Consider the following 21,342-nt stretch of genomic DNA (forward strand, 5'->3'; position numbering starts at 1 on the left):
TCTGCTGTCCTCATTCAGAATGCAACTCCCAGGGCTAGCTCCCTGCTGGAGAACAGGATGTGGGGGAGATGCTAGGGAAGGAGGCAAGGCTGCAGACGGGAAAGGAATGGAGATGCTGGAAAAAGAGTCAGAGCTGGACCAGACTGGAAGGATGAGAAGTCAACATGGACAGGTGGATAGGAGTGATGTAGTGAGGAGTGCTGATGGGAGGGGACTAGACCAAGGAGTCAGTGTTTCGGGAAGCCAGAAGAATAAGGGGCAGCTTGTGAGTCAGAGAGCGAGTCCTGGTGGAAAAAGGTATGTTTGGCTGAGTGCCTGCAGCCCCAGCCTGTGCAGAGAGGGCACCAGAGCACAAGCATCTGATGACAGAGAGAAGTCAGCAGGAAGGGCTGAAGCTCCGGCTGGAAGCAGATGAGGTTTGTGCAAAACATCTCACTGCACCAATGAGCATATGAGTGTAATTCCAGCACAAGGAGAACCTATCACCACCTCTGTCAAGTCTCTCTGGCTTGCCTAGCCCCAAAGCTGTTGACTGGAGAGGGTCTTCCACCTAAAGCAACAGGGTGAAAGTCTCTGCTCTCCCACACTCAGCACAGGGGCAGAAGAGGCGCTGCTCAGCCTCTTGTGTGCCTGTACCCCGGGACAGCCACCACAGGAGTGTGTTTGCTCTCTGATGGGCCTGGGGCCACCACCAACCCACAAAGATCCTGTCCAGGCACAGGGTGCCATGTGCAGGGGTCTGGCACTGCAGTAGGAAGGGTCCTTCCAGTGGGCAGAAACCCCAGAGTCGGAGGCTAGGTCTGGTCTGCGAAACCTGCTCCTTCCTCCAACAGTAAAACAGAGGATCAGGGACACCTTCAGTGCCCAAAGGACTCAGACAGGACAGAGGGAGCAGGGGCTGGGAACCATCCTCATCCCCATCCCCAGCAGTCTTCAGCCACTGCCCTTTGGAGCAGCCCTTTGGAGTGGCTGTCAAGCCTGGTGCGGCCCCAGCCCCGATTGCCGCTGGGCTTGGGGAGCGGAGGAGCTGTGGGAGACAAGGATGCTTAATTACAGAGCAGCCCTGGAAACCAGCAACAGCAGCAGCACTGTGGCCAGGAGGGGAGGCAGCAGGGCTGTAAATAGAAATTGCGGAGGCAGCCGCGGGGAACAGAGTGAGGGAGGCTTCTGCGCCTGCAGCGCTGTATGTCCCTCCCTTCCCCTGGGCTCCTGTCACCTCTCCGGACACCCTGGCCCCAGTGGGACAAGCAGCACCTGGGCGTGCCTGGGAGGCAGCAGCTCCAGAGGCAGGACAGCTGCTTTGGGTGGGAAAGTGGGTGAAGAAGGGCTCCTCCTCCACCAGGCACTACCTCCCGTGGAATTGCACGAGGTTGGTCAAAGGGCCCCTTCAGTCAGCAAAGAGACCAATGCAAGATGGACACGGGGCCAAATTACCCCCTCTACTCCCCAGAAGAGAATGTGGGATGCCAGCAGTCTGAGCCCCCATCCCGATGGGGTCTGCCCAGGATGCACCTCTCATCCCACCCTGACTTTTCCAGTGTGGCACTTTCCACGGACGCAAGAGGTCTGCTTTCAATATTTGCAAAGTTTTATTTAAAAATGTTGAAACTAACATCCCACAAGATTTGATTATTTCACCACAAGGAGAAGAGAAATCCTACAAAAATATATATCACAGCACACAAGGGCAAGGGAGGGGGAAGAGGGAGACTGAGCAGAGGAGCAGGAGGGAGGCTGGAGGGGTGGATGGAAGCTGTGGCAGAACGAGACCGAGTGGTAAAGGGAGAACAAGAGAGGAGTAGGGAAGGCGAAACATTAGGAAGGGAGAGAGAACCAGGAGGGAGACAATGGTACAGGACAAGAGTGGGAAGAGGGAAAACAGTGGGAGAGGGAAAACAACAGGAAAAGAGGAGTAGAGAGCCAGCAGTTGGTGAAGGAAGGGGACCTCTCTCTATGGTCCTGCCAGGGTAGGGCCACGACTACAGTGGGACAGCAGGGATGCAGCTGGGAGCTGGAGTTTGACCCAGGACTTTTGTGCTGCAGGTCTCAGCTCTAAGGCTGTGCCACAGATGTGGTTTGTCAGAGTGAAAAAACAAAACAGTTTAATTCGGAACAGTCTCAAGGTGGTCCTGTTTGAGAACTTGCAGGAAATGAACAAACCACTCCTTTCCAAGCATTTGTCTTCATTGGGAAGTGGAGTGGGAAATGAAGGGACCAGATTTGCAAGGGCACTTGGGTGCCATTGAGGAAGAGGTAGATAGCCCTCTCTGAATTTTGGGATGCTTGGCAGGATGTGAGTCCCTGGAAACTGGACTGGAGGAGTGGTGTGGAAGCACACACCAGAGGTCTGCTCCCTGCCTACTAATTGCAACCAACCAGATGGGAAAGCCCAAGCAGGATTTGGCCTCAGGGTCATACCACTCTCTTGGGTAAAGAGAAGGACACTTCAGTTCCTGCTTCAAAGCAGGAACTTCCCTCCCTTCCACTGTGCTCACAGAGAGACCACCCTTGTGTTCAAAAAGCCAGGGCTCTCCAGGAGCTCAGCAGAGACAGTTTCTTTATCTCACTCGGCCCACTTGGATGGTCCCTTTTAATAGCGTAGAAATGTTGGTCAGAATTAGCCCAAGATTACAAACACTTCCAGTTGGTTTCCCTGCACACTTTTCTCTCTAATGGAAAGAAAAAAAAAATCTTTCTCCTCCATTCATCTAGAAGACAGGGAAACCTGATGGGCTGTGATTAAGAAGGTGCTGTCCTCTGCCCTGGCTTGGTGCTGTCAACCCATCCATGTGCACATCCAACAGAATATTACCCTGGGCCAGGGTAAAGACCTCAGGCATGCTCTGGCTCGTCTGTGTAGGGAAAGATGGTTTATAAGGCTCCAGTCATGGAGAAAACAGATCCAGTGAGATTATTTATTAACTGGAAGAAGCTCGTGTGTCCATATGTGTTCTGAGTGTTTTGTTCCAGGGACAAAGCATAGCAGTGAATGTTTGGGTAAGACAATTAAGTTGTTTCCCTGTATCTAACCTGTTTTGTGTGAGAAACTGAATGACTATCATAAAAATGTATTTGGCTAGGAAAATTGTTCTTAGAAAAGATGTTCATTATACCCAAGCCTGTGTTGTTGTAAGAGTTTTCTCTACACAGCTTCACCTGCTTTCCCCTTACCACAGTATTCATTAAAGGTTTCTCTCCCTGGAGACAATATTACCAAAATTAGAGACATGTAAAAGGGGGAGGAAAAAAAACCCCAAACCACCAAAATCTGACTTGTTTGTGGAATTTACAAAAGCCTTCCCAGGAGAGTGCAGGGCTTCCCCACATCAAGTGTTGGAAAATGTTTTCACTATGCCTCCTGTGGTCCCCTGCCACTTTCTCACAAACCTTCTCTCCATGCAGCATATGGAAAGAGAAAGTCCAAGGACAGCCATTGAAGTGGAAGAGTCTAAAGTCTGGCCTTGTTTCAACAAATGCTGTTGATCAAAGAACAATCTAATTAATCTGGTCTGGAAAATTACTTCAACCAGTTCAAGGTATTGCAAATTGCCAGCAATCAGCAGTGCAGCCTCCTGCAGATGTCCTTCCCCAGCAGAGACGTGCCAGGGAGAGGGGGAACAGGGGCAGCAATGAATGGGGCAGCGAGCAGGAACTGCTACCTGGTCCTTCTGTGTCCATCTGCAGCTTAAAGGTCCACCAAAGCCTTGCATGGATCCTGAATAAGAACAGGCCCAGTAACAGATCGATCTACAGTAAAGTGCTAATATCCCCTGCTGTAAGCACAGAATCAGCCTGTGCTTAGACTAGAGATCTCCAGAGTCCTTTTCCACCTACATCTTTCAGCCACACTGTGCTTCTAATAAGCCAGTAATTTTATTTGACCTGTCATTTTCTCCAAATCTCTAATGTTTTTGGGAAGCTTATTGTAATTTACACTCTGATTTAAATGCCCTTCACAGTGAGTCAGATGGGACCCGAGAACACCTAATGGTTCAGCTGGGTAAATGGGCAGAACCAGGCCTCTTATGAAATTCCCTGTGCTTTGTCCTATAAAGAACAGGCTTTTTAAGCAGAGATAAAGGAAGAAAGGCCGCTTCCCCCTCTCCAAGATGACTTTTGTAAGAGACTTTGTACGGTGCATTAGGGCCTTCAAATTGTGGGTGATTTTCCTGCCTCTGGCCACATCTGTCCAGCAGCTAAAGGTGTTTATACATTGTAGGGGCAACCTTGTCTAAATGTGCATCTTTCACTTCAGTGGTAGTCGGTGTGGGGTTTTAATTAATTTGAAGTTCTCTATAAAAGCTAAGAGGAACTATTGTCATTAAGCTGAATTTTGCCATCTCACACATCCTCAAAGTGACACCCATGGGTCCATGCCTAGGAAGAGGTGGAGATGCATGGATCTTGCTCACACAGGTAAGTGACAGTGTGGCTGCCAGCCCCACAGACCACCACAGCCCTGAAGGACATGTGCAGGCAACCAGTTTGGACAGATTACCTGTGCCATTGCTTGCAGTTTCTAATCAGCTATGGAACTGGATGAAGCTTCATCTGGGAGCCCAGATACCCCTCTCTCACACCCTTGGTGAGCACTGCCTTGTGGGTTTCCAGTCACCTTGCACTCCAGGAGAGACCTACCAGCAGTACATGGCAACCCTTCCAGTGTTCCCAAGATCAACTCTAAACTTCTCTTGGTCATCCCAGGCACAGAGTCCTGTCTGCTGCCTTGTTGCCTGTGCCAGGAGTATCTGAAAGCAAATCTCTTCCAGAGCCCAGCAAAATTCAAGTTCCTCATGCCCAGCAATGTCTGCATTCGACACTTGAGCTGTGTACAGGACACTTGCTAAATAACACAGTGAGCAGAGGGCTTCACCTCGGATTTTCTGGAAAGCATCATCATAGACTGGTGTTATTCAGAAAAACCTTGCTGGAGGAGGCTGAAGGGGTGGAGAGGGACAGCAAGAAGTCTTTCAATGATCAAAACATTTGGAAAGCTAAAGAAATAATTTCCAACTTAGACTGGCAAGAGAAGTGGCATGGGGGTGGGAAGTGAGGGGAAAAAACTGTGGATGGAGAGAGGAGAAAAGATACGAGCTGAAGAGAAAAAAGCCCAAAGGAGTGTTAGGCAGAAAGAAACTGGAAAGATGTGACTATCTTCCATCTAGGGGGAAGATAATATTTCCTTCAAGGAAATGGGTTGTTGAGAGGGCCCAGGTGCTCTGTGAGCCTCTTCTGCCCAAGCTTCACCCCTCCTTGGGACTCTCAGGAAGGCCAAGGTCTCAGGAACAGACGAAGTTGCCACCATCCAAGTCACCTGGCAGGCAATCCTGCAGCCACTGAACTCCAGACTTTCACTGCAAAGCACACGACATGGGAAGGGACACACAGAGGGTGAGGGCCCACGGGGACAGGGGTACACCTTTCCACCTTGCCTACCCCCGATGTCAGGCATGCACTGCTGAGAGAGTTATGGAGATCAAGTGTGTCTGTGCACATATGCTAGAAGAGGGGCTGGGGAGGTCAAGATTTCACACCACCACCAGCTGTCTTCCCTCCCACCATTCTGCTCTCTCGTCACCCTGTCCTGCGTGGGCAGGGCGGGTCCCCAGCTTTCCCCCAGCAGGAGGCTAAGGAGGCCCAGCTCGTCCATTTGCCCAGGCACATCCCGGTGGGGTTAGTTAATAAAGGTGGTGGTGCTGGGCCGTGGCACAGGGAGGTTGGTTTTTTTTCCTGGGGTAGCAGAGATGGGAGAGTCCTCGCTCGCCAGCGGTGACAGGAGGGTGGGGGAGCCGGCTCAGCCTCTCCCGGGAGCATCACAGGTTCACCAGTGGGATTCTGGGGAAAAGAGGGAATTGGAAATTAATTAGTGTTTACACAGCTCCACCTCCCACTCCCGCTAGCGAACTTTGCCCTGTCTCAGTGTGCCTGTCCCCTTGTCCCCTGCCAGCCCCTCCTGCCCCAGCTCACTGGCCACTCACCGGTTGAGCTGGAATGCTGCATTCTTCCCGTGGCCACCCAGTTTCTCTGCACCCTCCTGGCCCTGCCTGGACTCCTCCGCCTCAGGTGTGGGAGTCAGGGCGTCGCCGTAGGGCCCCAGGATGCTGACGGTGGTGGGGGAGAGGTCTGTGAGGGGCTGCTGGCTCTCTTGCTGCCTCCCACCGCTCTGCTGCCCCGAGTGACGCCGGCGTTTCTGATTTCGGTCCCAGCTTTGGAGAGAACAAGGGGTGAGGTAAAGAGACAAGCCCCAGCCCTTGATGACAGAGCGGTTTGTGGGATGGACCCCGCTACACTTGGCAGTAGAGCCCAGCGTGGCCGAGTGCCAAACCTTGCAAAGGATCGCAGCACCAGATCTGCACCCCTGGGACAAATGGGTCCCAAGCCCACAGTCTTCCTGTAGACACCGGCCCAGTGAGAGCCTCCACTGGCCCAAACCCCACTCACCAGAACTTGAATATGATTCCAGTGGCAACCAGGACAATGATTATGGAGATGGTGATGGTGACGTACAGCTGGGGGTCCACACCTGAAAGACAGAGCGGTGGGGCTTGTGATGGCCACTCCCTCCGGTCCCCAGAGAGCAGCAGGGCAAGGGGAGGTCCCTGATGAGTTTTGCAGAAGGAGCTGCTCCTGCAGGGGACCGGGGGGTGAAGGAGGCAGAGTGCAGATTTACCTTCCCCCCGGGGCCCGAACAAGAAGGGCCGCAGGGTGGCTGGGGTCTCGCGCAGGTTGAGCCCCGCGTTGTGCAGGAGCGAGTGAGAGTTGGGCTGCGCCGTCGCCATGCCGTGCGGCGAGACAAAGGTGTATCCCAGCGGTGGGAAGCCTGGGTTGGCTGAGTTTGTGTCCCCTCCATCCTCATCCGACACCGTGGGGCCCCACACGATGGCCCAGGGGTACTGGGAGGAGGGCATGCCGTCCTCCAGCCCCGAGGGCGTGGCGGGCCGGGCGCCCGCGGCCTGGCGCCTCAGCCGCACCGCGTGCCGCAGCTCCGCTCCCCGCGCGGGCAGGGCACGCGGCCGCGGCACCGAGCGGGAGCCCGAGCGGGAATCCGAGCGCGAGTCCCGCTCTGGCTGTGAGGTCCTTTCCCAGATGCAAATGGACCGTGGGGCCGAGGGGCTCCGGCGGGTGCAAAGAGGCCGAGGGGCCGCCGGGCCCCGAGAGCGAAGAGACCATGTGCCAGGAGGAGGGACGGCCAAGACGACGAGGAGGAGATGCCACAGCTGCAGGGAGTGGATGCGGGAGAGGAGTGGAGGCATCCTGCTGCAGGGTGGGGGGAAGAAGAAGAGAGCCTGATCTAAACGTTCCTCCTTTGAAAGGCCAAGCAGCCGGGAGCAGCCCACCACCCACGCTCCTGTTTTCTTCCTGCCTCACCTGCCAGTGTGGAAGCTGTGAACCTACCAGGCACTGGGCTCCATCTCAGATGCAACAGTGTCTTTGCTCAGTCAGGATCTTGTCTCATCTTCTTCACTGGGAACCAAAAGGGAGGGGTGTCAGTGTCCCCTCACGCAGTGGTGACGGCTCTCTCCTTGAGGGCAGCATGTGCCACCCCAGGTGAGCTCCCGGCAGGGTAAGGGGAGTCTATGCACACACACGTGCACGCTCTCCTGCTCCCATGCCCCCCATGCAGGGAGGTGCATCGTCCCCGTCCCCATGCCAAGTCCACCCAGAAACACATGCGTTAGGATATGCTCACAAAAGCAAGGAGCGATCACACGTGCCCAGGCACATGCGCAGCTTCCCCAGGGACTCTCCTGTCTTAGGACCGACAGGGGGATTCAGCATCTTTGTTTGCTTATCACTGGAACAAGTTGGAATCTTAATTCCTCTGTTTATTTATAGTGTGGAGTGTGTAATCCATTTATTAAAAAAGAGCCTCTTCATTGTGTGCCAGAGCAAGGGAGCGAGAGGGAAAGCATGAGAATTGTAAACCAAGACCACTGAGAAAGAGTGAATCAGCGAGAAAAAGTCCAGCCTCACTAAAGAATTTAAGAGAAAAAATATGCCTATCAAATATTTAGTATTTACTTTCTTCTTAGCTAACATGAAATTACCTTCCCACACTCCTTGTCTTAATGTCCTCTGCACTGTCCCATCCCTCCCTTTCTCCCCTATTCCTCCCTTCTCTCTCCCACCTCCCACGGCTGAGCAACAAAAGCACGGAGCGAGGTAAGGTCCTCTCAGCCGGATTTCTACCCTGGACGCTCAGCACCGTCCGGCATCAGCCCGGCTGCCCACCCCTTCCCTTGGCTGGGCACAGCGCCGTGCCAGCCCTTCCCCGGTGAGCTCTTGCATGCCTGACCCCGGATCCTCTCCGCAACCGCACGCACAGGACAAAAAAAAAAAAAAAAAATCTCATGCGAGATGTTCAGCCTGCTCCTTCATCCTGAAGGGGAAAGCATGAACGCCGACAACCCACGGTCATGCCCTCCTGTGGCTGCCGGGATGGAGAAACAGGAATGCTTCCCTGAGGGAGTCAGTGCAGAGGCCAGCCCTGCCCCTCTAGCCCTGAGCCAGCTGTGCTGCACCTCCCAGCTTCCAAGGGGTTACTGCCATCCGCCCCTGCTCACCCCATGCCCTGAACAAAAACTGCAGCCCCCTCCTGCATGGGAGGCTTCCTCTTCCTGAGGGAAGAGGCCAGGGCTTGCTGTGATGTACACCTGAAAAGAGGGGCCAGGAGGAAGGGCACCCAAGACCAAGTAGCTGTCTAGCTCCTGCTGCATTAACTGGGGATATTTTTAGTTTCCTTCTGTTAAATATTTAAACAAAGTTCACAGGAAAAAAAAAAAAAAAAAGAATTGTTGGCTAATGTGCCCTGCCCCTCCCTCCGGGGCAAGATCAGTCTCTGGAGGGACCCTGAGATGAAGATGAGGAGAAAAGAGCAGCTATTCTCAGCATTTCTTTGTTCTTTGCTCCTGAACCTCTAAGGCTTGGAGGGGCTCGGTATTAAAATGCAGCTCTGCAGAGAGGCAGCAGAATGGAGCAAGTTTCTTCTGAACCCAGATACTGGCGAGATCTTGGCCATCTGGATTATGATCACGATGCCGTGGAAGATCATGTCTGGCAACAGAAATCCATGACAGAATTTATTTTGTACTTTGAAAGGGAAGGAATTCCAAGCATGGAGGGCCTCCTTGTGTGAATCCCCAGGCTGGAGGGCACACAAGTTGCAGGAGAGATTTCAAGGTGGCTTGGAGTGCCTGGGGCCATGCCTGGGACTCACCACGGGACAGCAATTCCCTGGGATGAAGAGCCTGCTCTGCTTGTGGCACAGCTCAAGTCTTCAGGGGCAGAGGGCTGTTTTGCATTGGGAAGCAGGAGATGTGGGGCTGGACAGTGCCATCCCAGCAGTGGTGATCTTCTCCAGGTGTAGGCAGACCTCAGTGCCAGTCCCGCAGGAAAGTGTGGCACAGTAGTGATATGTGTGTAACCTCCAACACTTCTCCTAAAAGTGATGGGTCTACCCTCAGAAATGTGCCTGGGGGTAGGAATGTTGGGGTCGCTGTGCTCTCCTCACAAGATCTCGTAATGGAGACATCGCTGTTCTTCTAAGCTGAGACTGAGCTCCAGCAATGACACCCCAGTCTATGGACTTGCAGGGTTGAAAACTTGGGAATAAGATACCCTACAGAGCCAAATCCTGGATGCCTTTCACACACAGTTGTCGAAATTTCAGCCCTATGGAGCAGAACATGTATGGAATGAGCTGAGGAGGGGTGAGCCCCAGCACTGACCACCTCATGTGCACATGATGCTGAGGAGGGGACAGCTCATACATGGGGTAAAAGCCTCAGACTGGAGAAAATGCTGGGCATGGGTTTTTCTGCCTAGAGTGAAGAACTGGTGATTCCCAATACCCCCACCCCAAAGGTGGCTCCAGATGAGTGCAGGAATGATGCAAAATTGGTTGTTCTCCGTCCACATGTTCTGGTTTGTTAATGAGATCATGGCCAAAGACTGTGTCCTGCACTGGTACACCCAGAACTGATTGTGGAGGAGCTGGGAGCAGGACAGGTGCTCTCCCATGGTATGGAGAGTGTGGGAGCAAAGGAAGGCTTCAGGTGAAAATACCAGGCAATGCAGGCTGGATTCCAACGTGCTTGGAGCGTTTATGTTCGAAATGGAGCATGGATGTCCCTGTGGATTATTGACTGAACAGCAGACAAAGCATGTCTGGGGCACTCTGCGGTCAGCCACCGGCAGCAGGATTGTGTCCTGGGCACTGACCCTCCTGTGTTGGAGGGCAAGAGTAACACATGCCCTTCGTTCAGCTCTGGACACAGCTCCCAGTGTGAATCCTGAATAAACTGGTAGACCTTCAGAGCAGAGGAGGGGATGCCAATGCTCTCACTACCTGGGAGTATAAATCCCACCTCATAGCATTCAAGAAGCCTTTGTGTGCCAGAGAAGAGAGACTGGATTTCTGCACCAGTACCTCACTGTAGGGCTCTTGCTTTCATATGTGTTCCCCAGGTCTAATGGCAATAAAACTGGACAGGGCTACTCCCAGAATCTGACCAGGAAACCTGTATACTTTCACTCTAGCTACAGAGCCTTCATCTCAGCGTTCCGGTCCTGTGATGCACAGATGACAGAGTGTGAATGACAAAGCTATTTCCCCAGGGCACTTCATTGAGCTCAGTTTGTGAATCTTGGTGCTTGGAAGCAGTGAGTAAGAATTACACTGTTCTTTGCTGCTGCATATGGACCCCACCATCACTCCAGACTGGGGCTAATCTGTTAGGAGCTGCTCTCATGCATTTGCAGGATGGAAGCATGAATCCTGCTGCTGTTCCCCACACCCATCTGTGCTTCCTCCCTCTTTGTAAGTCTCCTGCAGCATGGACCCGCTGCTGCTGGGACATGAGAGAGCAGATCTCAGTAGCCATGCCCCAGAGCATACATAGCAGTTTACCAAGCGGGGCTGGGAATTTACATCCTACCTAATCGGTAGGAGCAGAGCCTGCTGCACTCCTGCTCAGAGCAGGGAGCTCTGAATAAACCCTGAATGTGACACCCTGAGCTCTGGAGTTCAGATACTACTGTGCCCCAGGAAAGCCCTAGGATTCGCTTACTCCTTCTCCGTGTTCAGGATTCTTGTATACCTTAATGCAATAGAGAAATCCTATCCAAATAAAAAAAGCATGGCAGGAATAAAAGAACCAAGGTGCCAGCCGTGTGCTGTAGCTCCCTCACATCAAGTGCAATCTGTAACCTTCTGTTACAAAATGCTGAAGTTTGACAAATTCAAATGAGGAACAATACTATTAATAAAGAGGGTCACACACCAGCACAATTCACCTAGGCAGGTGGTGTGTTCCCTACTGCCTGCAGCCTTTGCCTGGCTGTATTCCTAAAAGAGATGCTACAGTTCAATCAGAAGTTATGGGCTTGGCACAGGAAATTAAATCGGTGAAATTCTCTGGCCTGTGCTCTGCTGTAGGTCAGTCTCGATGATCAAAATGGTCCCTCTGGCCTTAAAATCTGAGAATCTCACAGCTTTCTCAATGCCTGGCCGAGATCAGCTCTGACTGGAGAGCAGTTGGATGAAGCCAAGCGCACACAAGCGGCGTTAGAGAGGAGCGGGTAGAGGCTCTTTCCATCGGGGATGGGAAAAGAGTTGCACCCGATTCTGTCTGGCTCAGCTGGCAGATGATGATCTATCTGTATTTTTGTAACATCTAGAGCTTGACTGCTGTGATACTGTGCCTCTAGGAATGAAGCTGTCTGCTCTCAGAGCGCTCCAGCTAGTTCAGAATGCAGCAGTCTGTTTGCTCGGCGACTCAAGCTGCCGGGAATGCATCACCGTGCCCCTCTGCACCCCACATCTGTGCCTTTGAGCACAGAGTCCGGTTCAAGGTCTCCAAACCAGCATTCAAAGCCCAGCATGGGACAGGCCCCAGTGACCTAAGCAATCAATCACCTCTCCTTATGCAGCGATGACCTCACATGACGGATATATTCTACTGGAACAATGAAATTGCCAACCAGTTTGGGGAGAGGGGGAAGGGATGGAAGAAGGGTAAAGAGGCTAATGACCCTGCAAAATGGAACATTCACAAGAGCTGGGCCAAGATTATGAAACTTACTGCTGGCTAAAATAACGCTCACCATTAGCAACCCTGCAGCACCGAGAGCTTCATGCAAATCCTTGCTTCACCCAGCTCCCCCACTGCAATGATTCCACTTGAAATAGTGATGAAAAAATGAAAACAAACCTAAGGAGGACCCAGCCCTCTTTACAGAGAAGGAATGCTAGGTTGGCTGTCATTTTTAAATCTCCCAGGCAGCACCAAGGGCTGTGGTGACAGCTACTGATACGAGAGTGTGATCTGGGACCACAGAACCTAGCAGCTATCTCCAAGCACTGAGCAGAGCGAGTTGAAGGACTGGCAGTGAGACCACCCCACACTGTGTGATGCCGTGGGCACACCACACCTGTATTTTTCTCGGTGGCCACGGACACCCCGGAGTTCATGGTCCAAGAGGCAGAGATGCAGTCATTCCTGGTTTGGCAGCAGGAAGCATGAAGCCCAGTGTTGGTGAAAAGGGGTTATGTATATGCCCTGCTGTATTTGGCTGGGTGGGGACAGGGAAAGGGAAAGGGAGGATTCGCAGAACAGATGACCCAGGGAGACAATTCTGCTGCACTTGGAGGAGTTTGGCAGCTGGGACTGTGAATCCTACTGCTGGTACCCTGGGGTGGAGATGCCAAGCCCAGCCAGGGAAAGAGTTCCTGCCATGCATGGGGCTGGGGGCAGCACCTCCCAGAGCTGGCTGAATGTGGGGGCTGCCAGTTGGAATGCAGCACCTCACATCAGGCTGCTCTACTTGGCGTTTGAGGTTGAGAGGGTTGGTGGCAGCACCCAGGAGGATCCAGCAGGATCCCGGAGGGGTTGACACTGCTCGCCCTGAGTAAGTGCAGGTCCTGCAGCATTCAGTGACTTGCCGATAGGAATTCCCGTGCCAGGCTGCCAGGGTGAGCACTTATGGGCTGGGTATGGCGGTCCTAAGCTGGGGCAGAATGCAGGGCTGGAAGGGTGATGCTGCATTTGGATGTTTTCATAGCAAGGGAATGGGTGTGTGAAGCCCATCAATGGTCCTCTGAGCTTAAGTCTCCCTGCATTTGGGAACTGTGAGTGTGGCCCCATTCCAAGCAGCACTCTAGGATGCCGGTCCCCTGCCATCTAGTGCCTGCCTGCAATACATGTCATGAGTCTGACAATCTTCTGCCTCCCAGTTTCCTACTGTTCCCGGGCATCCAAGTGCTTCAAGTGCTGAGTCTCCACATCTGAATTGCTCTCTCTTGCATGGTGCACCCTTGGCCAGGCAGGAGGTGGGATTGACCCCTCTGTTTCCTTTCTCCAGCTGCGCCAATTTGGCTGAAGTCGCCTTCCTCAGCGCAGGCTCCAGCGCTCCAGCACAACAGGTCTGTGATGGAGCCCGGAGCTGGAGGGTAAGAGGCAGCGATCCCTCGGCTGTGCCCCCTCCCTCCCGGCACCTCAAGCATCCCCTGCCCCCGACTAAAAGAGGAGGAAAAGGAGGGGGGAGGAAGGAGACAGCCGGCTGGAAGGAGACAGAGCACCTAGATCGGGAAAGGGAAAATAAGAAGGGGGAGAAAGGACACAGGGAAGGAGACGGGGAGAGATGACTTGGAGACGGGCGTGCAACCCCCCTCCCCCCCGCCCCTGCAGCCCCGTCCGCACTCTGTCCCCCAAGCCCGGGCCGAGAGGATAAACTTACCTTGCGGGGAGACGAGTGGGGCGCAGCCGGGGCGGCGGAGCACAGGGCTGGGGGAGCACAGCTGCTGCTGCCCGTGCTTCTCATGGCCAGGACGAAGGAAGGAGAGGAGGAGGAGGAGGAGGAAGAGGAGGAGGAGGAGGAGGAAGGTTTGCTGAGGCTGAGCTTTGGCTGTGGAAGAGGGAGCGAGAGATGCCTTGAAATAAACAGCTGCCGAGGACTGGTCCAGCCCCTCTTTCTCTCTCTCTGTCTCTGTCTCTCTCGCTCGCTGCCTCCCGTTAACCCCATGGCTGCTGGCACGGGCGCGCCCGGCACCGTGGCCCCCGCTGCAGCCGCGGGGGGCGCCGGGGCGGCCGGGCGAGGGCAGCGGCCGGGCGGGGGCAGCGCGTCCCCCCGGCCCGGAGCCCCCTGCCCCGGCGGCCGGGCGCGACGGCTCCTCCCGCTCCCGGCCCGCCCTGCCGCGCTCCGCAGCCCCGCGCCCGCCGGACCTGCCCCCCGCCGCCTCCCGCCGCTGCCCGCACGGCCCGGCCCGGCCCGGCCCGGCCCCGCTCCGCTCCGCTCGGCTCCGCTCCCCCGTCTCGTCGGTTATTTCGGGATCTTCACAGGAAGCGATTAGGTTGCCATGGAGAGAGGCGTCTCCAAGGGACCCGTCGCTCCGGCTCGCTCCGGCGAATGCCACCCCCGGACCGGTCCGTCCTTGGGGGCGGAGGCCCCCCGGGATCCCCCTCCCCCGGGCCGCCCCCCGGGGCTCATCCCCGCCGCCCCTCGCCTTTCCGCCCCGCAGCAGTGCCCTCGGGGAGATGCCACTCCTCGGTCCCGCCCCACGCCCCCCGTGCCCGCATCCATCATCCCTGGGCTTCGGGCCCCGGGCCCCCGTGGCGGCCGCGGTACCGGGCGGGGGGGGCGGCAGAGGGACGGGTGGCCCCGGCGAGGCGCAGCCCCGGCGGGGCAGGCGGCGGGGTTCGGTCGAGCCTCACGAGCAGAGCCCCTGGGACACATGGGTGAGGTAGGAGCGCTGGAGAAGAGGGGGGGATGAGTGGGATCCTTCCAAGGTGTGTTTTACCCGTTGAGGGATCACCCAGGTCTATTGAGCGTGTCCCCGAGTGCGTTTCTGCCAGGGATCGATGGGATGCGTCTGGAAATGGTAGGGATGTGACAGCAAAATTAAAGAAAGAAGCTGATGTGCCTTTGAGGGGCCGAGTATTTCACAGGGAACATCTCCCTCCACCATCAAGAGCCAAACAGAAAGCACAGACCGAATCAGAAGGGAGCAGCTGAGCAACCAACGGGTGAGAGAAGAAAGTCAATGACAGAGAGACAGTTCCCACTCCAGGGCCTGAAATATGAGGAAGCAAGACAGTAATTTCCTCAGATCCTCAAAAACAATCAAACTTTTCATCATAAAGCGATGAGGAGAGACTGTGACTGACCCTGGGAAAAAAAAAAATACCAGAAAGAAATAGTAGAGACAGCACTGAGCTGTAAAGCAACGTGCCACTGCATGAGGGATGGAAGCAGGTGACAAATGGACACAAAGTACCGAGCCTGAGCACGGCAGGATGGCCAGAACAGGTTGTGCCAACTTTGGACAGATCTGAAGGGTCTGAGCTTGTTCTTCACTAGGCTTCCTGCGAGCTCCTGTGCCAATGAACCAGGCTGCTCTGAGCTTTCCCATGCCAGGATATTTGAGTCTTGTGTGTGAATTTGTGAGCATGTTTAGGAGAATCAACAGGTTTTTCACGTGTTTGGGAGTGATGTCATTGTATGTTTGGAGGATCAGCACGGGGATGGGGTTGTGTCAAGGCTTACTGTCACCGGGAGGTCGTGGTGTGGGAGGAGGGCACTGCGGGCAGCGATGTCACTGCCGAGGTTTGTGTCGGATGCTGCAGCACTGTGTGTCACCAGGCATGCACACGCCAACCCCCCTGGCTTTTGTCCCTTTCATGTACATGGGGCTTTATGTCAGAGATTATCCAGGCTCCTGTCACACTCCAGCCTTCTCATCTCTAGCTCTCACAGGACTTGTACAAATCATCTGCACAAACCTTGCTCAGTGATCCCTCACTCTCTCATCCCAAGAAACTCCCTGTGCAGACATGGTGGAGCAGCACAAGTCAGCATTCAGCTTGTCTCGTTCTCTGTGCTTCTTTCCCTGCTTCCTCACCTGGAAGTAGCAGAGGGTAGAAAGCTCTGGAAGGGGCTACATCAGGCACACAGGCTCTCTCTGACCTTTTCAAATCCTGACGAATGTGTTTAGTATAATTGGGAAGCACAAAACAGAGGAGAAATTTCAACCAGGGAAAGGTCAGCTAAAGGGTGAAAATCCAAATGACGCAAACACTGAAAATCCCCCTGAAGAGTAAAACTACAGAAGGCAGCAAAAGGAGTCAGAAATATGAGAGAGGACAAAGAGCAGGATTTTGTAGGGACCAAGAGAACCTTGGTAGATGTGGTGGGGGGAGTCAGGAAAGCTGTTGAGGTGATGGGAACAGAGAGGTCAAGGGCTGATGTCACTTGTACCTCACTCTTACATGATATAAATGGAATGGCTTGTTTGGTTTCCTTTTCAAAGGAAAGCTAATGTAAAATTCCATGGAAATTTGAGGGAAGAGATAGAATCAGGTGTTACTAGCTGTTATTTTTGTCTAGCAATGATCACGTACACATCATTTACACCCAGGAGTCCTGAACCCAGGCAGGCTACTGCTGCTGGTTTTACTGTTGTTTCCTAAGGAAAGAGAGACCCATGTTGTTGTCGTGCTACCTGCAGAATCCTGTCTGTCTGTCTGTCTGTCTGTCTGTTAGTTGCCATGGATTTGACAAAATGACCAGATTCTAAAAGGTAAATAAAGCTCTAACAAATTGTATGAAAACCAGCAGCCTGACAGAGGAAAGAGATGCTTCCAGTGCCTGTGCTGGAACAGAGCCTATAGCCATGCTGCTGGGCAAAGCCCCACAGGTCAGAGCAGTCCATCCAGCAGGCCAAAAGAATCAAGCAGAAAATGTTGGGAAAGCTGTGTTATCTTAGAAATGTAACAAAGAGCTGTGAGCTATGTAAAAAAGCTATGTAATGTTAGAGAGTGGTGGGGGAGCCCAGTGATGTGGACTGTAGAAGAAATTGCCCCTCACAGATGTGGCAAGCCATGGAAGGGGTGCCATCAAGAGACCTCAGCTGAAGGTATGGTGGTGGAAAGTACAGAACATAAAGGAAAAAAATCCACAGATAACCCAGTTTCCTCTGCCCTACTGCTCACCAAACAAGGGGTTAATAAGCTTTGGAATATCAGAGACATCCCAGAAGACTGGAAGAGAACTGTGCCCTGTGAATATTTGTAAAGAGCAAACAGAAGACCTGAAAAATTCTAGGCAAAGCAACAAAGAGCTCATATGAGATTCTCCAGTTAATGCCAATCAGCCTGGTTTGGAGGAAACCAATCTTGCTGCATAAACTTGTTTTGTTCTTGTCAGTCTTTGATGTGACTACAGGTTTGTTTGGGAAAGGTGATGGCTTAGATCTATCCAGGCTTCTGGAAGTGTTAATTTCCCAAAGCATGCTGATAAGAAAAAAAAGCGTTACGCAACATTAACAGAGCAGGAGGTTAAGTGAGCTGGTTAACTCCATTTAACGCCCTGTAAACACAAAGGAGGTCATCCCTGGAAGCCCACCATTGAGTGGCAGTGTTTCTTATGTGGATGCCCAGGAATGAGTCCTGGGTCAGGTATGACTCACCATTTTATTCAGTGCTTGGTGAGCAGATATAGTTCATGCTGACACAATTTACTGAGGGCACAAATATTGTTAGAGTGTTTAAAATAATGAGGATAGGACCAGGACAGAATGACCTGCCCCTTTCAGTAAGGTGGTCATTCTCATAAAACTTCTTTTAAGGCTGTTGAGAGCAAATTGTACAGCCACGAACAGGAAAAAAAGTGTCCATGTCTGCAGGGAACAACTTCCAGTCCTGAAAAGAGGTGCTCTGAAAAAGATGTGGGGACTGTAACAGGCAGAAAACTGAACACAGAATCAGTGGTCCAGGCTGCAGCAATGAGTCTGAAGTGATTTCTGTCTGTGTAAGGACAGAAGTAAGGATGGCAAGTGAGGAGACGATTAAACTTCTCTCTGTGTCTGAGTAAGTCTCATATTGGAAAACTGTACAGTGCTTTATGCTCCATATTTTAAAAATAACTTTGAATCAAAGGTGATCTGAAGGCTGGAGATCTCAGTAATTTAAAGAGGTCAACCTGTTTAATATATCAAAAAGCAGAATGAGACATGACTTGCTTGCAGTATCACTCCTTTCCTGGAGAAAATTCTACCAAATATTCTGGCAGAGAATAACAAGAGCCAGTCACTGGAGAGTGATTAATCACAGAAACAAACTACCTAGTGAAGTGCAAGATCCTCTTTCTTCTGGAGTCTTTGAATCACAACCCGAGGCCTGTCTGGAAGACAGCTCTTGGTCTGCAGAATCCTGAGGGCTGTGAGAGCAGATCAGAGGAAGAATTATCATGCAGTTACCCTCAAGCAGCTGATATTGGGCTGATTTTTAAGTGTACTCCCTGTGTGCATTAGCCCAGTACAAACTGAAGGGTTAAAAGGCTTCTGTATCATGTTGGTATCCAAGAGAGTCCTGCCAGCCTCCCTTGTCCTTACAGTTTGTCTCAGAGTCCGTGTTACACACAGTTGTGAAAAATCGTCTCATGAGATGTGACTCTGCTATGTTTGGAGAGGGACTGGTGAAAAAAATGTCTTCAGCGTTTTGACAAGTTATTTGAATTCTGTGGTGGTGAAGAAAGGAACAACCTAGAATGAGCCCATACAGCTCTACAGCTTTAAAGTGGGACAGTTAGCACAGAGGAAAGAAAGTGGATCTATAGCACAAAGAGAATGGAGATTTCTTTCTGTAAAGATCAGAGCGAGATCAGAAGAGAGGGATGATGCCAGGGGGTGGTTACAGCTAGGATCAGAAATCCCAAACATTCGGAAATAACAACACAGAACGTCTCCGTGTCACAAGATTTATCTTAAAATTATGAAATGTTGTACAGACTTGCTTTCATCTGCACTCTTCGCCTCCTACTTTCGGCTCTTTTGGTTACATGAAAATCACATTTCACAGTTTCCTGGGACCATAAAGATAGGTGTCTGCTTTGTGAGGAAAGCAAAAGCACAGAAGTTACTGGCTCCAGGAGGCTGGGATTTGATTTCAACACCAAGCATTCCAATCTAGGGATGAGGCCAAAGTTTTGCTAGGTTGTGGAGATGTTACCCATGACTTTTGCACTCGTCCTTCTCATTTGGGCAGCACAGGATCTGAGTCATTCAAAACACCTTCTGGTCTTTGCCGTTGATGCAGGATAAAAAAGGAGCAGACAAAAACATGGGGAGCCAGCACACAGCACATAGGAACCGGGGCCAAAGTGGAGAAGGAGACAGAGAGAGCATCAATGTAGCTAGGATGCTCAGGCTGCCAGGCTTTATCTAACTAATAATGAAAGGCAGCAAGCGTGTCAGAGAGTGTGAGAGAAACAGATCGATAGAGAGATAAAACTGAGATGGAAGGAGCCGGCAAGGGGGTGGGGAAGAGAGTAATAAAACACTACAAATCAGCAGGGTTACGTTTGAACCTGATTTGAATGCACCCTGCACTGGTGTAAGTGAAGATAGGAGGTGTGAGGCTATGGTGAATCAGGCCTAAATACATAAACAGGGAGGGAAAAGCAGGGAGGAGATGGTGCCCTTGTCAATACTGCCCTGTAACCTGCCTTCACAGTTCTCAAGCAACTTTACCTGCCCTGCCTCTCCTTTCATCTTGCTGTTTGGAGACGCCTAAATATTGCTGGCTCAGAGAAGACAGACTGATAGACTTTCCTGCTTCCCTGAAGAAATGCCTGTTGTGTAAAATGTGTCTTGGTCCCATTTTACCTGACTTGAGCATAGGAAACACTCCTTACTATTTTGTTTATTGAGGACCCAGGGTAGCTTCCAACAATGCCCTGAGCCACTGGATGTGAGGCACTTTCCTAGGAGAGCTCATTGACTGTGCCCATGCTCAGTTACCAGTGGAAGATGATCGGAGAAGTTTCTCTGCTCAGCTTCAGATTTTTGAGGCAAAGGAGACTGTGACATCTCAAAGCTAAAATGGTCAGAGCACATAAATGAAAATGTGCCCTACAAGAGCAGGACTGAGGGTTTGGGTGCCTTCTCCTCTCAGGGCACATGTTTACTTCTCTGGCCCAGCACTCAGACCTGTTTTGCCCCTTATGCCTGGAATTAGTTTTAAGTGATGTCCACCTAATCTTCATGGCATGATCATTAATGTTAGAAGTTGTTTTTCACACTGACCATTGCTGTCCACACTGTTCTCTCCTTCTGTCAGTAGCCTCAGTGAGGAGACCAAACACTGAAGAGAATGATCCTGAGGAGGAGTAATGACAATCCATACAGCTGTACAAATGAGCTTGGGAGACAATGATCCAACCCCTCAAGGCAGCCACGGGTTATGTTTTCTAGCTCTGAAATTGTGTTTGGAGCAGGATTGTACCCCAAAAGAGCCTTCCCCATGACTCAGCCACAGCAGCTGTGTGACAAGAACTAGAGTCAAAGCAAGAAAAGAGAGTTGTTGATACTGGCAAGTAAAACCTTAACAAACATAGACTTCACCCAGATGAAGATTTCAAGATGTTACACTTATTTCAAGATGCTGCTCTTACAGAAGTCTGGCAAAGCACAAGTCAACTGCCTTTAATATGTGCTAAACTGATCCAGCTGAAGAACAAATCTCTTGCTGGCAATCACGTACTGGAGTGCAAACTTGCCCTGATGGCTCTACGATTTTAACATCCTAGAACCATGCTACCTGCATAGAATGTATCAGCCTCCCAACAATTTGTTGCCTATTTTTCTTTCATGGAGAATCATTGTGGGTTTCTGAAGGAGCCAGACAGGAGGAAATTCGTGATGCACTGGAAACTCTTGGCCAAACAGCTTAATATTTCTTATTGAAATGCACACTGACTGCACTCCTCCCAGTCCCCCTCTCAACTCACCTCTGCCTACCATGTGATTTATACAAGATGAGAAGAGCTCTGAAGGTGTGGGTGTTTTTTTTCCCCAAATGACCCCCACTTTTTATTCCCTCTCACCCGGCACAGGGAACCGTGCCCTCAACAATGACCGCATTGCTGTAACTCACACACCCACAAAGAGATACTTAAGGTGCACTATAAACATTTCTATCCTTGTGGAGCATTTAAACTATCTTTTTATGGCCATACTCTGCCTGCATCAGGGATGCATTTCTTGACAAGTGCGATGGTTAATGATTCAGCAGATAGTAAAGCCATTTTTTGGTAAAAATTAATGCAGTAGAGGAGGGAAGGCATGCAGGGATTTGAGAAACGCACAGCTTAAATACATAAGTACAGTGCTTTGCAACATAAGATTTTTTACATTTACATATCCCCAAAACACTGCCCAAAATAGTGAGATCTTAATGGTGTGAAAGCAAAAATGAGAGCGATGTGTGTGGGCACACACAAGGTATTCCATGCACCTCGTTCAATTCTGGTGTGGTGCTGATAGAATAGATCACTGAGAGATGAAAA

The 21,342-nt window shown here is 51.7% G+C and overlaps 1 protein-coding gene across 4 annotated transcripts; it reads right to left on the reverse strand.

The window, feature by feature from the left end:
* Window positions 1–1,567: 1,567 nt before the first annotated feature.
* PIANP (PILR alpha associated neural protein) lies at window positions 1,568–14,504 on the reverse strand. 4 transcript variants are annotated; one of them, XM_030267218.4, is made up of 7 exons: window positions 14,223–14,504; window positions 13,738–13,905; window positions 7,396–7,464; window positions 6,671–7,254; window positions 6,442–6,523; window positions 5,979–6,206; window positions 1,568–5,835 (listed from the first exon to the last, which is right to left on the reverse strand). In XM_030267218.4, exons 3-7 carry the CDS (start codon window positions 7,410–7,412, stop codon window positions 5,814–5,816), a joined length of 933 nt encoding a protein of 310 aa, XP_030123078.4. In that variant the 5' UTR covers window positions 7,413–7,464; window positions 13,738–13,905; window positions 14,223–14,504; the 3' UTR covers window positions 1,568–5,813. The 4 variants fall into 4 exon arrangements, with proteins under 4 accessions (XP_030123078.4, XP_030123086.4, XP_030123076.4 ...); XM_030267226.4 differs by having other exon boundaries at window positions 7,369–7,464; window positions 14,223–14,501; XM_030267216.4 differs by having other exon boundaries at window positions 6,671–7,257; window positions 14,223–14,500.
* Between the last annotated feature and the right edge of the window lie 6,838 nt (window positions 14,505–21,342).

Source organism: Taeniopygia guttata, chromosome 1 (assembly GCF_048771995.1).
Source record: "Taeniopygia guttata chromosome 1, bTaeGut7.mat, whole genome shotgun sequence".
NCBI classification, from domain to species: Eukaryota; Metazoa; Chordata; class Aves; order Passeriformes; family Estrildidae; genus Taeniopygia; species Taeniopygia guttata.